This window comes from Chiloscyllium plagiosum, chromosome 14 (assembly GCF_004010195.1).
Source record: "Chiloscyllium plagiosum isolate BGI_BamShark_2017 chromosome 14, ASM401019v2, whole genome shotgun sequence".
NCBI lineage: Eukaryota > Metazoa > Chordata > Chondrichthyes > Orectolobiformes > Hemiscylliidae > Chiloscyllium > Chiloscyllium plagiosum.
In genome coordinates, this window is record NC_057723.1 from 79,745,686 (window position 1) to 79,759,604 (window position 13,919).

The 13,919-nt window shown below is 44.1% G+C and overlaps 1 gene segment (V, D, J or C); it reads left to right on the plus strand.

The window, feature by feature from the left end:
• Window positions 1-2,473: 2,473 nt before the first annotated feature.
• LOC122556837 lies at window positions 2,474-13,622 on the plus strand. The segment is given in 5 exon segments: window positions 2,474-2,746; window positions 2,841-3,191; window positions 7,966-8,286; window positions 11,447-11,581; window positions 12,398-13,622. Coding segments are annotated over 5 exon segments (855 nt in total).
• Window positions 13,623-13,919: the final 297 nt, after the last annotated feature.

Below are 13,919 nucleotides of genomic sequence, written 5' to 3' on the forward strand. Positions count from 1 at the left end.
TCCTTCTTTTTCTTAACCAAACCCTCAATTTCTTTAGTTATCCAACATTCCCTATACCTACCAGCCTTCCCTTTCACCCTGACAGGAATATACTTTCTCTGGACTCTGGTTATCTCATTTCTGAAGGCTTCCCATTTTCCAGCCGTCCCTTTACCTGCGAACATCTGCGTCCAATCAGCTTTTGAAAGTTCTTGCCTAATACGTTTCTCCAATTTAGAACTTCAACTTTTAGATCTGGTCTATCCTTGTCCATCACTATTTTAAATCTAATAGAATCATGGTTGCTGGCCCTAAAGTGCTCCCCCACTGACACCTCAGTCACCTGTCCTGCCTTATTTGCCAAGAGTAGGTCAAGTTCTGCACCATCTCTAGTAGGTACATCCACATACTGAATCAGAGAATTGTCTTTTACACACTTAAGAAATTCCTCTCCATTTAAACCTTTAACCTATGGCAGTCCCAGTCTATGTTTGGAAAGTTAAAATCCCCTACCATAACCACCCTTTTATTCTTGCAGATAGCTGAGATCTCCTTACAAGTTTGTTTCTCAATTTCCCTCTGACCATTGGGGGGTCTATAATACAATCCCAATAAGGTGATCATCCCTTTCTTATTTCTCAATTCCACCCAAATAACTTCCCTGGATGTATTTCCGGGAATATCCTCCCTCAGCACAGCTGTAATGCTATCCCTTATCAAAAATGTCACTCCCCCTCTTCTCTTGCCTCCCTTTCTATCCTTCCTGTAAACTTTGTAAATTTATTTCTGACACGTTTCTAATAAATGAATCCATACATTTTCTAACAAAATAGCGATGGACCATATAAAACAGAAACAGCATTGCAAACCATTTCCAGAATGACTCATGTGTTCTCTGGGCAACTTAGTGCTGCATGGTACAGTTCTGGTAATTTATCACTTGTGGTTAGTGAGATGTTTTGTTCGTTCAGGTAAACGTTACTGAATTTAAATGGGACTATCTTTGACCGCAGTATCCAATGGGTTCCGAGAGATTGTTCCATTACGCTCGCTGGAACTCAGTGTTGTGTTGATGACTCCACGTGTGGAAGTTCTCAGACTAAAGTCCCAGGGTCAAATCTTCCTGAACGATGCGGGCAATACTCCCACGTACCCTACAGAAACTACCCAGCAGCAGTTACTGAGCAGGAGGTCTGAGCTGTTAGCTGGTTCCTGCAGTTTGCTCCTTGGCTGTTCTGGGCTTTCAGACTCCAGCAATTGGGGGCTGGCTTTGGAGATGTAGCAGCCTTACTGCAGAGTCACGGCACATCTCTGACCGACCCACCCCCCACCTCCCTCCCCATTACTGTATAGCTCTGCACTTTAATGCTACACTTTGGAACACACTGCCACCTTTCATTGGAATCTCACCACCAGGCCACTGGGTAGGGGAGACGAGGATGGTGGAACCTCACCAATTAGATCAGGGAGCATCTTAGCTCTCATCCCCTGCTCTGTTAGGGCTCCATCACCTTGGGCCCTCTATGGTGATCACGGTGTCTCTGCCTTGCCTTGCCAACATACACAGTCTCCCCTCAGTCAGAATGAAGGCTAATGCCTGGCCTTACTGAGTATCCACGGAAGTGGGCATCTCACGTTGCTGTTTCATCACCCTCATACCTACACCATGTCAGCACCATAGGCCTCACCCAGACAGTATAGCAGTGCTCCTCCTTTAGCCTCCAGTCACAGGCCAGTCTCTGATATCAGACCAGGGGCTTGGCTATGGTTAAACTCCCACCGGCGTGGTCAGTGTTAGAGGGTCCATTACCACTCCACTCTGGGAAATGGGGCACGGTCAGCGCAACCAGGTTAGGGATCAACAGAGATCAGTCAGGGGTCTCCATGGAGATCAACACAGAGATCAGTCAGGGGTTTCCATGGAGATCAACACAGAGATTAGTCAGGGTGTTTCATGGAGATCAGTCAGGGATCTTCACAAAGATCAGTCATCAATTGCTGTCCATTTAAGTTGCAACATCGAGGGCCCAAGGGTCTGTACTGAGCTGTAATGTTCTATGTTCTATTGATGTATATTAATGTATTGATGAGTATTGACGAGTATTGATGTTCAAAGTTTGTGTATTGATGAGTACAGTATTGATGAGTATTGATGGGTATGAACTTGTCTTTGCAATGAAGTGCCACCTGGGTGCAGCCAGAGGGGTTTATTTCCTGTTGACCTCCCGGTGTGTGCCTTGTGAGTAGTTGCTGTTGGTTAGCAGGGTATGGCTGAGTTGGAAAACTGGAGCCAGTCCAGGCAATTCCAGAAGGTGTTGGCAGTGCCCAATACTTGCACCATTGCTGAGCGCCAGGTGGCACAGGAGGGGGCCAGAGGAGTGGTGCAAGCACAGTGGATGAAATTGAGAGAGGGAACTCCCCAGGCTCGGTCAGTTGCTGGCTCCTAGTTTCGTTTTCAGTTGTTTCCTGAGTATTATAAAGAACAGAAAGTTCTGGCGAAACTCAACAGGTCTGGCAGGACTTAATCTCGCTTTATTTCCTGCATGACATCTTGGGGCTCCCCCGGCTTGTGCTGACAGCTCATTCCCAAAAAAATATAATAATAGTGTGACTGCAACCCTTTCTCGGTGGGGAACAGCAGAGAGGGAATTACAAAACCCATTGTTCAGTGCGGAACGGACCTCTCTGTGAATCGTAAAAGCGCTTGAGGAGAGAAACCGAGCTGTTAAAATGTTCTGCATCTTTTTCCTGGTGACCCTGTGGCCGAGTAAGGAGCGAGTTCCCTTGAGTTTGTGTTTATCCTCATCCCCACTGTCTCTGGTTGCGCCCCACTTGACCATTTTCTGTCTTGTCCATTTCAGATCCAGTTGTATCTCACACTGCTCTGTTTATACCTTCGGCTACTGTCCTCGGGCAAGAGGGAGGATCAGCAACGCTAAAGTGTTCAAGTTCTAATACGGAACTCCTTATGAAATGGGGCTATGTCACCCCTGGCTCTTCAGAAACCAAATGGCTCTTGTACTGGAGCCCGGGAAGGTCAATCGCTGCTCGAATGCCAGGGATCGAGGCTCGATTTTCCGAATCCAGAGCCAGCAAATACTCCTTAAAAATCGATAACTTGAGAGCGGAGGATTCCGCCACCTATTACTGTCAGAGCGGGGAGGATGGAGCTGACTGGTGTGGCTGTGGGATCACGCTGAAGGTGAAACCAAGTAAGTGAGAGGGAACACTGAAGCAGGTCAGAGCATTAACTCTGGCTGTGAAAATGGAACAAAGTGTGTAATGTTCCCCCAGATGACGAGGAGGAATGATGTAAAGGTTGTTTGAGATCCATTTAGAAATATTTTACTTACAGGTAGTAATCGATCCTGACTTGGTTGATATTAGTCACTGGGATATTTCACCCTCACTGTGATCATTCAGGTCTTCCCAACATCTTGCAGTTTTTTTCAAATCAATTTGTTCAGAGATATTATTGCACACCCCTGGACATGAACCCAGGCCTCCAGCTCCAGAGGTAGGGACATTACAACAGCACTACAAGACCCTTTGTGAGTAACACAAGCCTGGCAACTGGACACAGCCAGTTGGATTAAAGTGATGTGAATTGAATAGAATAGTCATAGAGCCATCCAGCACAGTTCCGTCCAACCTGTCCATGCTGACCATAATCCCAAACTAATCTAGTCCCACCTGCCTGCTCCTGGCCCATATCCCTCCAAAGGTTTCCCTTTTCATGTACTTATCCAAATGTCTTTTAAATGTTGTAATTCCACATCCACATCCACCACTTTCTCAGGAAGTTCATTCCTCACACAAAACACCCTCTTTGTAAAAAGGTTGCCCCTCATGTTTTTTTAAAATCTGTCTCTGCTCACCTTAAAAATGTACCCCTTAGTCTTGAAATCCCCCCCCCACTAAGGAAAAGACACCTGCCAATAGCATTTCCCTGGTGTAGATGGATCAGGTCACATCACTGGGGGGTGAACCTGGTACAGATGAGCTGAAATCACAGGCGTATTGGTGTACAAGAAGACCATTCAGTCTACTGTGTCTCTGCCAGCTGACCAATTGATCAATCCACGTAGTCCTATTCTCCAGCCTTCTTCCTTTGACCCCAAACATTGCTCCTTTTCAAATAACTGTCTAATTTCCTTTTGACAGCCTCCGTTAAACCCTGCTTTCGGGCAGTGCATTCCAAATCCTAACCACTCACTCCATGAGAAAAGCTTTTCCTCATGTCTTATTTGCTTTGTTTAGCAATTACTTTGAGTCTGTGTCCTCTCATTCTTAGATCTATCATGAGCGGGAGTGCTTCCTCCCTGTTAATTCTGTCTAACCCTCACATTCAGATTTCCTGTCAGCCTTCAAGAGGAATGACCCCACCTTCTCCAATCTACCTCCATAACTGAAATTCCTCAGCCCTGGACCCCAAACTAGTGAGGTAAAAACATTGACTGCAGATGCTGGAATCCAGATTCTGGATTAGTGGTGCTGGAAGAGCACAGCAGTTCAGGCAGCATCCAAGGAGCTGATGAAGGGCTTTTGCCCGAAACGTCGATTTCGAAGCTCCTTGGATGCTGCCTGAACTGCTGTGCTCTTCCAGCACCACTAATCCAGAATCTGGATTCCAGCATCTGCAGTCAATGTTTTTAGCCACGGGGCGGTGTGGTTGATTGGTGCAGGTGTCCCGGAGATGTTCCCTAAAGAGCTCTGCTAGGAGGCGCCCAGTTCTCCCCTCCCCCATCCTCCTCCAGCTTATCTCTCCACGCTTCAGGCTCACTGCCTTTATTCCTGATGAAGGGCTTTTGCCCGAAACGTCGATTTCAAAGCTCCTTGGATGCTGCCTGAACTGCTGTGCTCTTCCAGCACCGCTAATCCCAAACTAGTAAGACTTTGTCCGTGTTCTCTCCAAAGGCTTTACCATTCTTCCTAAAGTACAGCACCAGTCCCAGGCACAATGTTCCAGCTAAGGTTCAACTAGGTGTCTTGTATAAGTTCACTATGACCTTCTTGTTCTTATGCTTTGCCCCTATTAATAAAGTCTCAGTTCCTCAATTTGTTCTGCCATCTTTAATGACAAATGCACCGATATATGCAGGTCCCTCACTCCTGCACCTCTTTAAAGATGCATCTTTTAGTTTACATCTCCCTGTTCTTTCGATCAAAATGTGTTGCCTTCCTTCTGCACAATTAACTCCACCTGTCACTCACTCCACCAACGTGTACCTGCCCTTTTGAAGTTCTGCATTATAATTTGCGCAGTTTACAATCCTGCCTGGTTTTGTGTTGTCTGTACATTTTGAAATGTGTACCAAAGAAGTGAAAACTGACATATACATCAGGAAAAGCCAGGGGTCGAGTACTGACGCTTAAAAACTGAACTACGAACCCTCCCCTGAAAAAACATCTAATCATCATGACTCTCTGTTTGTTGTCACTCAGTCACTGTTTGTCTCCATGTTGCTGTTGCCTGTTTTACTCCACGAGTTCGAACTTGGCTCACTTAATCAAATATTTTCTGGAAGTCTGTGTCAGATCAATACCAATACCTGCTCACCACCTTCTGTTACACCATCTAAAACCTCCAGCAAGTTCGATAAAAATGCTTTTCCCTGAGATAATTCGTGTTGTTTCTCCTGCATTGTCCATGCAACTGCTGATTACATCCTGAAGCAGGGTCCCAAGAAATTTCCCGACTACTGATGTTAAACTAACTGGCCTGTGGTCAGTTGGTTTATCTTTACATTCAGTTTTGAACAACTGCATAATGTTCGCAATTCGTCAGTCCTCTGTCACCACCCCTCTGTATCGAGAACAGAAATTATTGCCAGTGTCTTGGTAATTTCTGTTCTCTCTTCCCTCATCGTACATAGACACATTGAGCTGGACAGCACGGAAACAGACTCTTCGGTCCAACTCGTCCATGCCAACCAAATATCCTAACTTAATCTAGTCCCATTTGCCAGCATTTGGCCCATATTCCTCTAAACTCTTCCTATTCATTTACCCATCCAGATGCCTTTTAAATGCTGTAATTGTACCAGCCTTCTCCACTTCCTCTGGCAGCTCATTCCATACACACACCACCCTCTGCAAATGTTACCCTTTAAATCTTTCCTCTCTCTCCCTAGACCTATGACCCTCTAGTTTTGGATTCCCCCACCCAGGGGAAAGATCTTGTCTATTCACCCTATCCATGCCCAATTATGATTTTCTAAACCTCTATAAGGTCATTCACCTCTTATAGAATAGCCCCAGCATATTTTGAATGCAACTCATGCAAAACACTCATAGGTTCTGAGGTTGGTGGGATATGGGTTGGAATAACGTACATGAAGGGCAGTTGTTAGGAGGCATAGGTTAGCATGGGATATGAGGGATTATGGGAAAAAATGAGCACTTCAGGTGCTGGAGATCAGAGTCGAAGAGTGTGGGGCTGGAAAAGCACAGCTGGTCAGGCAGCATCCGGGGAGCAGGAGAATCAATGTTTTGAGTGTAAGCTCCTCTTCATCGGGAATAATCAGGAGGGATTGTGGAGGTGTGTATAGAGACATAAGGTGTATTAGAGGCTTTGAAGGGCAATGCTGAAGAGTAGGGCGTGGAGGTTATGCAGGATTTTAAGGTGGGGGTATGGGAGCATTGGTCTTTATAGAGCAGTATGGAGCGGTGCATAGGATGGAGGAGGGGTGAGGCCTTTCTTTTACTGTCTTATATCTGTCCCAGTGAGTGAACGTTGAACAGCTTGGACAGTTAGTCTCTATTCTCCAGAAATACTCAAGCCCCGAACTGCCCAATGGCTATGATGAAAATTAACCACCTTTTCTCCTTGTAATTTCAGCTGTTTTGCCAAGACCACCCTCTGTGAATCTGCATTACGCACCTCCACAGAAAGATTCCCAGCAGACGGAGAGCTCACTGCTTTGTGTGTCAAGAGGTTTTTACCCACAGAATATATCGGTGTCTTGGTATAAAGGGGACAGAGAGATATTTTCAGGCATCACACACTTACGTAGACTGGTGGATTCAAATGACTATTACAGTCTGATTAGTAAATTGGCAATTTCCACATCTGAGTGGCTCAGAGGTTCTCGTTACTCTTGTATTGTTTCACATGGAGCCCTGACTTCTCCACTCATCCGAAACATCAGCAAAAATGGTATGTCCATTGAACAGAATGTTTCCAGATCCTTTGTAGAAACCTTATTCTAACTGGCTCCCAATTAAGTCCCACCATTTTAACAGAACTTAGCCAATGTGTCTGTCACCAGCATTGGTGTAGTTTGTTGTATGTTTGAATGTTTCTTAATGCAATCTCTCAGACATCTAAAGTACAAAACAGTTCTAGTTTAGATAAATTGCACTCAGGTATAAAACCTATAAACATTTCTAAAAAGGAATAAGGATGATGCAGCTAATACGTTCTCTGAATTTAGTGTCTAAACCTTACCAATCTCACCAACTGATTGAAAGCTCATCTCTTTCCAGAAAAGCTCTTTATTTCTTTTGGACTTTTACTCTCTTGAACTAACTCTTTCCCAGTTAGCTAACAGCATTTCTCAGCTCTTAAATGGTTTCAAGTTGAAAAGGATTTGCCTGACTTCCCTTCTCCCTAACTTGTGTTCCCCAATAATTCTCAGGGGCATCATCTTCATCATTTGAATTGGGTCACTGGGAGGTTGCTTTTATTTGTTCCTGGGATGTGGTTGTCATTGGGAAGGTCAGGATTTATTACCTGTTCCAAGCTGTCCTAGAGATGATGGTGGTGAGTTGCATTATTGCAGATCATACTGTGTAGATACATCCACAGGGCTTTCAGAAAGGGAGCTCCTCAGTTCTGAATGTCTAATTGATTATGCTGTTGCAAAGTTATTAAGGAAAGTCACGCTCTCTGCCTTCACAACATGTTCGGTCAGGGGCATGTGATACAGCTGTAACTATTCTTGTAATCTCTGATCTAACGATCTGTTCCTGTCTTTGCTGGAGATGGTTACATTCAGGAGTCTGTGATCCAGCTGATCTCTCCTCGATCCGATGCTGTCTCTGCCAGGCAAAATGTCACAGTGACCTGTTTGGTGTCAGATTTTTACCCTGCCGATATTTCTGTGACTTGGAGAGATGAGAATGGTCCAGTGGATACGGGAGTGACCCAGTTTGCAGTGGCTTTGGGCAGTACAGGCACCTACCGGACACTGAGCCAGCTGACTGTGCCGACAGCAGAGTGGGAGAGTAACCATACTTACTGGTGTGAAGTGAACCATGTGTCCCTGGTACAGACGCTACAGAGAGCGGTCACTAAGGATCTGGGTAAGGTCTACATTGGTGTGCTGGCATGGAGGTGCTTTGGAAGTGTCTAGGTGGGCTCAGTGCATGTGGTGTGGGTAATTACAGGGTGTAAGTGTGGAGTTGTGGCAGAATCTATGTGTGGCGTTGTGTTGTCTGAGTCTTGGTTGGGTGTGGTTTATGGAAGAGAGTTGTTTATTCATTTGTAGGGCTGCCAGTCTGGTGTTTTTGAGTTGTGGGTTTTTGTACGTGTGGGTGGGGTGCTGGGGTTGGTCTGTCATATGCAAGTACGTGTAGATGGGGTTTCTGTTTGTGGGGCCTTACACAGTATTGGCACTATCCGGGAAAACATTCTGACCACATGCAGAAATCCATGATTTCAGAGGTAGCATTTTTCTAACATGTGGATTGTTAAATCTGAAAACAAGCTAGACAGTAGGAAATACATGGCATCATTTGGGCTAAATTGCATTCATTTACACAGGGAAGCATTTGCAGATGAATTGTGGTGTACAGAGACACAGTGCCATTGGATTGGCACTGAATAAGAGTTGTGCAAAGTGTAGGAAATCTGCTTCCTTATTCTGAACAATGTAGAGCCCCAGCATTGATAAATTCTTGATGTCACAAGGAATTAAGGGCTATGGGGAGAATGCGGGTAAGTGGAGTTGAAATGCCCATCAGCCATGATTGAATGGCGGAGTGGACTCGGTGGGCCGAATGGCCTTACTTCCGCTCCTATGTCTTATGGTCTTAGTGATTGCTCAAGTTGAAGTTAAGGTCCATGTAAGTGCACCAACCAAAGAGAAACATGTTTCTAAATAAGGAATACATATTCCATTGGTGGATTCTCCCAACTCTTTAAGATTAAGTGTTCAACAAAGAATATTCACTGTCTACATTCGTGTTGACTCACAAACGATGTTGGTTTTGAGATCTGACTGAAAAACTGTTACCAATGAAATCACTGTTGGAACGTAAAGTGAAGACAGTAGCTTTGTACCGCACTCACTCGTTACATTGGGACCCGATTCCCTTTCCATGTGTCATGATTGCTTTCTGACAGTAACATCTTCCTGTGGATTTGTCCTGGTTAGTTACTTCCCCCCCTCCATGTAGTTGGCTTGAAACTACAGGCTCTAAGGTTGGCTATCAGAATAGCCTTGTATATAAATTTGCAAAATTCTATGATGTACTCCGCTAGACAAAGTTCCCATGGCCAATCCTGCACATCTTTCTGACTGTGGGAGGAAACCAAAGCATCCAGAGGAAACCCCCACAGACACGGGGAGAATGTGCAAACTCCACACAGACAGTCACCCGAGGCTGGAATTGAACCTGGGTCCCTGGTGCTGTGAGGCAGCAGTGCTAACCATTGAGCCACCCCAGCATCCCAGTTTTGAACCGGTGAAATAAACCTTCAGTATATAAATTATGACACTAAAACTATGTATATTTACCTTATAATCTACTCTCCAGTATACAGACAAGCAGTGGCTGAATATCCCAAAGATCACATTAATTGGCCAATATCCTCAAGACAGTAATGAAAATGGCAACAGGATTTCTCAGCAACTGCTCCCCCCACCCTGAAAACCAGATGTCAGTACAACCAGACCTCAATAAAAACTTGCTTCCTTTACAAATGATTCAAATTTTTAACATTGGAAGACCAAACCTTGAAGCACTTTTTAAAACTGCTCCATTATGTTCTGCTTCAACAATTTCTGGTATTCTAATCATTAAGTTCCTTCTGTTACGTTTCACTGGGTTCTTAATGCTGCACTCCTTGCATGTGCTCATGAGTACAATTCTAACTCTTTGCAGACAGTTACCTTGACTAAGCTGAAACAACCCTTTGTTTCCCTGAGCTCCAATCATTCTCAGTTGTATCAAGCAAGTCCTGTTTGTGTCCTATCTCTCAGCTGAAGTATCAATGCTTCTCAGGTTTCATCTGAATCCCAAGTGTTCTGGATCGCAGCCAGAGACCAAATTCCAACTCTTGGCTCTACTTATTGGTTTCCTGGAGCCTGTTATAGTGTCCACAGCAGCACCTCTTTTAGCATGGAGCCCCTTCCACAGTTGGGCAAGAAACTGACAGATAAGGAGGCTGAAGGTCAAAATCTTCTGCTTTGACCAATCAACTGAAAGTGACTGTGCAGTGACCCTTGAACTGTTCAAACGACCAATTGAAAATATTGCAACAAACCTTGTTCCTAGGCAGGATCAAATATAGTAACCGTTGGAACATCATGTTGAACGAAACAATTAGAGCATCCTGTATCTACTTGACAATTTTCACCTAACCTATTCTTCACAGCTGCCACCTTTATAACATAAATAGAGACACTAGCCCTGGAGGTGCTGGTGTTGGATTGGGGTAGACAAATTCAAAAGTCACACCACACTAGGATATAGTCCAATAAGTTTATTTGAAATCACAAGCTTTTGGAGCATTGCTTCTTTATCAGAAACTTTTTCCCAGGGTTGAAATGTCTCATAGTAGGGAGCATGCATTTAAGGTGAGGGGGGAAGGTTCGAAGGAGATGTGAGGGGCAAGTTTTTTTACACAGAGAGTAGTAGGAGTCTGGAATAGGTTGTCAGGAGTGGAGGTGGAAGCAGATACGATAGGGATGTTTAAGGGGCTTAAAGGAATAGAGGGGTATCAACCATGGGGAGGCAGAATGGATTGTTTTCCATGGAGCATCGGGGGCTGAGGGGTGACCTTGTAGAGGCTTATAAAATCATTGTGGGTGTGGATAGGGTGAATGGCAAAGGTCTGTTTCCTGGTGTGAGGGAGTCCAAAATGAGAGGGAATAGGTTTAACTTGGTGTTGTGTTCAGCACAACGTTGTGGGCTGTACTGTTTGTGGTTCTATCTGTTCTGTGTTCTTTGTAAGTGCCTTGAACCTTTGCAGATTGGAGGAGTTGCTATCTGCCCTGAACTGGATTTCTGCTCTGATGTGAGGATCTTTCAGGGCAGATATGAGGCTGGCCAAAAAGAAGTGGGCAGGCAGAATTGGAGCTGATACACGTCTTGCTTAGTGGTATTGGGACAGGAAAGGCATCTGATAAAGCATCATTCTGTACCACACTGGCCATCATGACCCTTATGGTCTCTGCACTGCTCCTCACTCCTCTGTCATGATTCACTAATGATCCATTGTCTCCTGTATCTGTGATAGTGAAATCCAGTGGATACCTGGCGGATGTGTTGGATACCCTGTGGATTCCTGAGGCTGTGGGATTTCTGATTTTACTTATTCTCGTTGTTATCCTCATCCACAAGAAAGCCACTTCTTCCTCCCGCATTGGGGCCAGTAAGATTGACTTCCTTACCCTCCTTCTCTCTCAAATAATAAGCCAGTCTTTTGAGCATTCTCTTTGAATAATGTCCATCGGTGTAGATGGTTTTACTGTCTGAATATTAAAGCTCAGCTGAGCACTGAGTGGAATACCAGGAGCAGAGGGCAACTCTGCAACTACTGCAACAGAACTTGTCTGGGTTTCCTTCCGTGTGAATTAATGGGGCAGGTTCTGTACAAATCACGTTGCCTAACTGGGCAATCAGTGAATGAGTTGTTTAACGCAGCCCCCACTGTTTTCATGTTTAATTCTGTGTATGCCAGTGTAAATTCTGGGATTAGTGTCCAGAGAATATGACAGAAGGAATTCTGATTCCAATGGATAAATTTTGGTTTTGTAGTCAGGATCAACTCTGGGTTCCAATGTGCTTCCTGGGATGAAGGGTAGCCTTGTGAGAAGAGATTGAGTATGCTCACTGGGGTTTTACTGAGCGTTTTTAACCCCTGATGGAGGAATCTCAGAAGGCAGGGGGAGGGGGCATAGTTTCTGAATCAGGGACTGCCTGCCAAAGGTGAAAATGAGGAAGGAGACCCTTCTCTCAGAGGGTCATGACTCCCACAGCCTTTCACTGGAGACAGAGATATTGAACAGAATCAACACTGAGGAGGTCAGATTGTTGAATTATTGGGGAGCCAGTTCATATGGAAAACACATTGGAATGTGAAGTTGAGACCAAGATCAGATCAGCCTGGATCTTATTGAATATTGGAATGGCCTAAATATGCTCCAATTTTTATTTTGTGTTTTATCATATTATTCTTAAATTTCAGGGAGATACTGAGCTTGAACATCAACCTCAAGTCACAGGAAACTTGGACAAGAGCTATACTTACAGATCACAGAGAGATATCAGCTTGTATTGATCTACAGGCATTTTCATATTCCTCACTATCAGCAGTAACACTTCGGGACCTGTGTTAGATGTCAATCAGTCCATCACACTCATGTCTCTAAGGCAAAAGGCTGTGTTCTCAAATTTCATTCCAGGACTCCTGCTCAGCAATCCAAGCTGACATGCCATCACTGTTGGACTATAACCTGGTGTTGTGTGATATTTATCACTATACTGAAAGCTACACTGTCAGAAGTCTAATTGGAAAGTCAGTAAAGTAAACAGCTTTGGAGGCCTTGGCATTTATTTTTAAAAGTTGGAACAATTGAAGCATCCTGGCTGGGTGTGACCAGCTCTCACAGACCAGGATTTCTAGCTTTTAGTTTGTTCGCTTTGAGATTCAGTGTCAGTTGTTGTTGAAGTTGGGAGTAAATGTCTCTCGGTCACTACTCTCTCTGAATTTTTGCTAGATATTTTTTTCTCTCTGTCTGCTTCTGGATTGCATCTGAGAAAATCTGTTTCCTGAATTTGTCTTTTTGCCAAGGGGTGTGTTTTTGAGATGTTACTATATTGTGTTATGGACCAAGCCTGATCCCTCAAAACATTTCAAGAAGGTAGCCTAGACCTTAACTTTGCTACTTGGATTTAAGCAAGTGTACAGTGAATAGTCCAGAAGAGAATTAGCTGGTCAAACTGTTTAGTTTTAAACAAAAACAGAATTTATTTACAAGATTACTGAATTAAACACACAGAACAGAAAACCGAATACTGAATAACTTATCCTATCCGAACCCAACAAACTATCCCGACTTAATGATGCTGTTCCAAACTACTTGCAACAATCCCACCAAACACCCCCTTGGCACAACAGGTAAAAAATGAAATAAAGGCTTACAAGTTCAAAGTCAGAAACCCAGCCCTTCTTCAAACACACTGCTGCTGAACTGGCCACTCCCCTTTCATTGTACAAGTTGTTTTCTAAACTTGAAAGCCATCTTCCTGAGGCAGTATCTGTTAGCTATAAACAAATGGGTGCTAAAATCTATCAAAACTCTCAGAACCTCTCTGAACTTTCATCTGATAGTTACTGGATCTATTATTTTGTTAAGTTTTTCAATAGCGTGGTTATTCTGAATTCCTTTGTCTTTTGTTATATTATAACTATGGTTAAAAATCACACAACACCAGAATATAGTCCAACAGGATTATTTGGAAGCACTAGCTTTCAGAGTGCTGCTCAACCACCTGATGAAGGAGCAGCACTCTGAAAGCTAGTGCTTCCAAATAAACCTGTTGGACTTATAACCTGGTGTTGTGTGATTTTTAACTTTGTACACCCCAGTCCAACACCGTCACCTCCAAATTATAACCGTGATGTTTGAATAGATGGTGTTTCACTTAACGTCGAGTAGTTTGACCAGTTGCATTACAACTGCCTTTAAAATAAGTAAAAGATAACG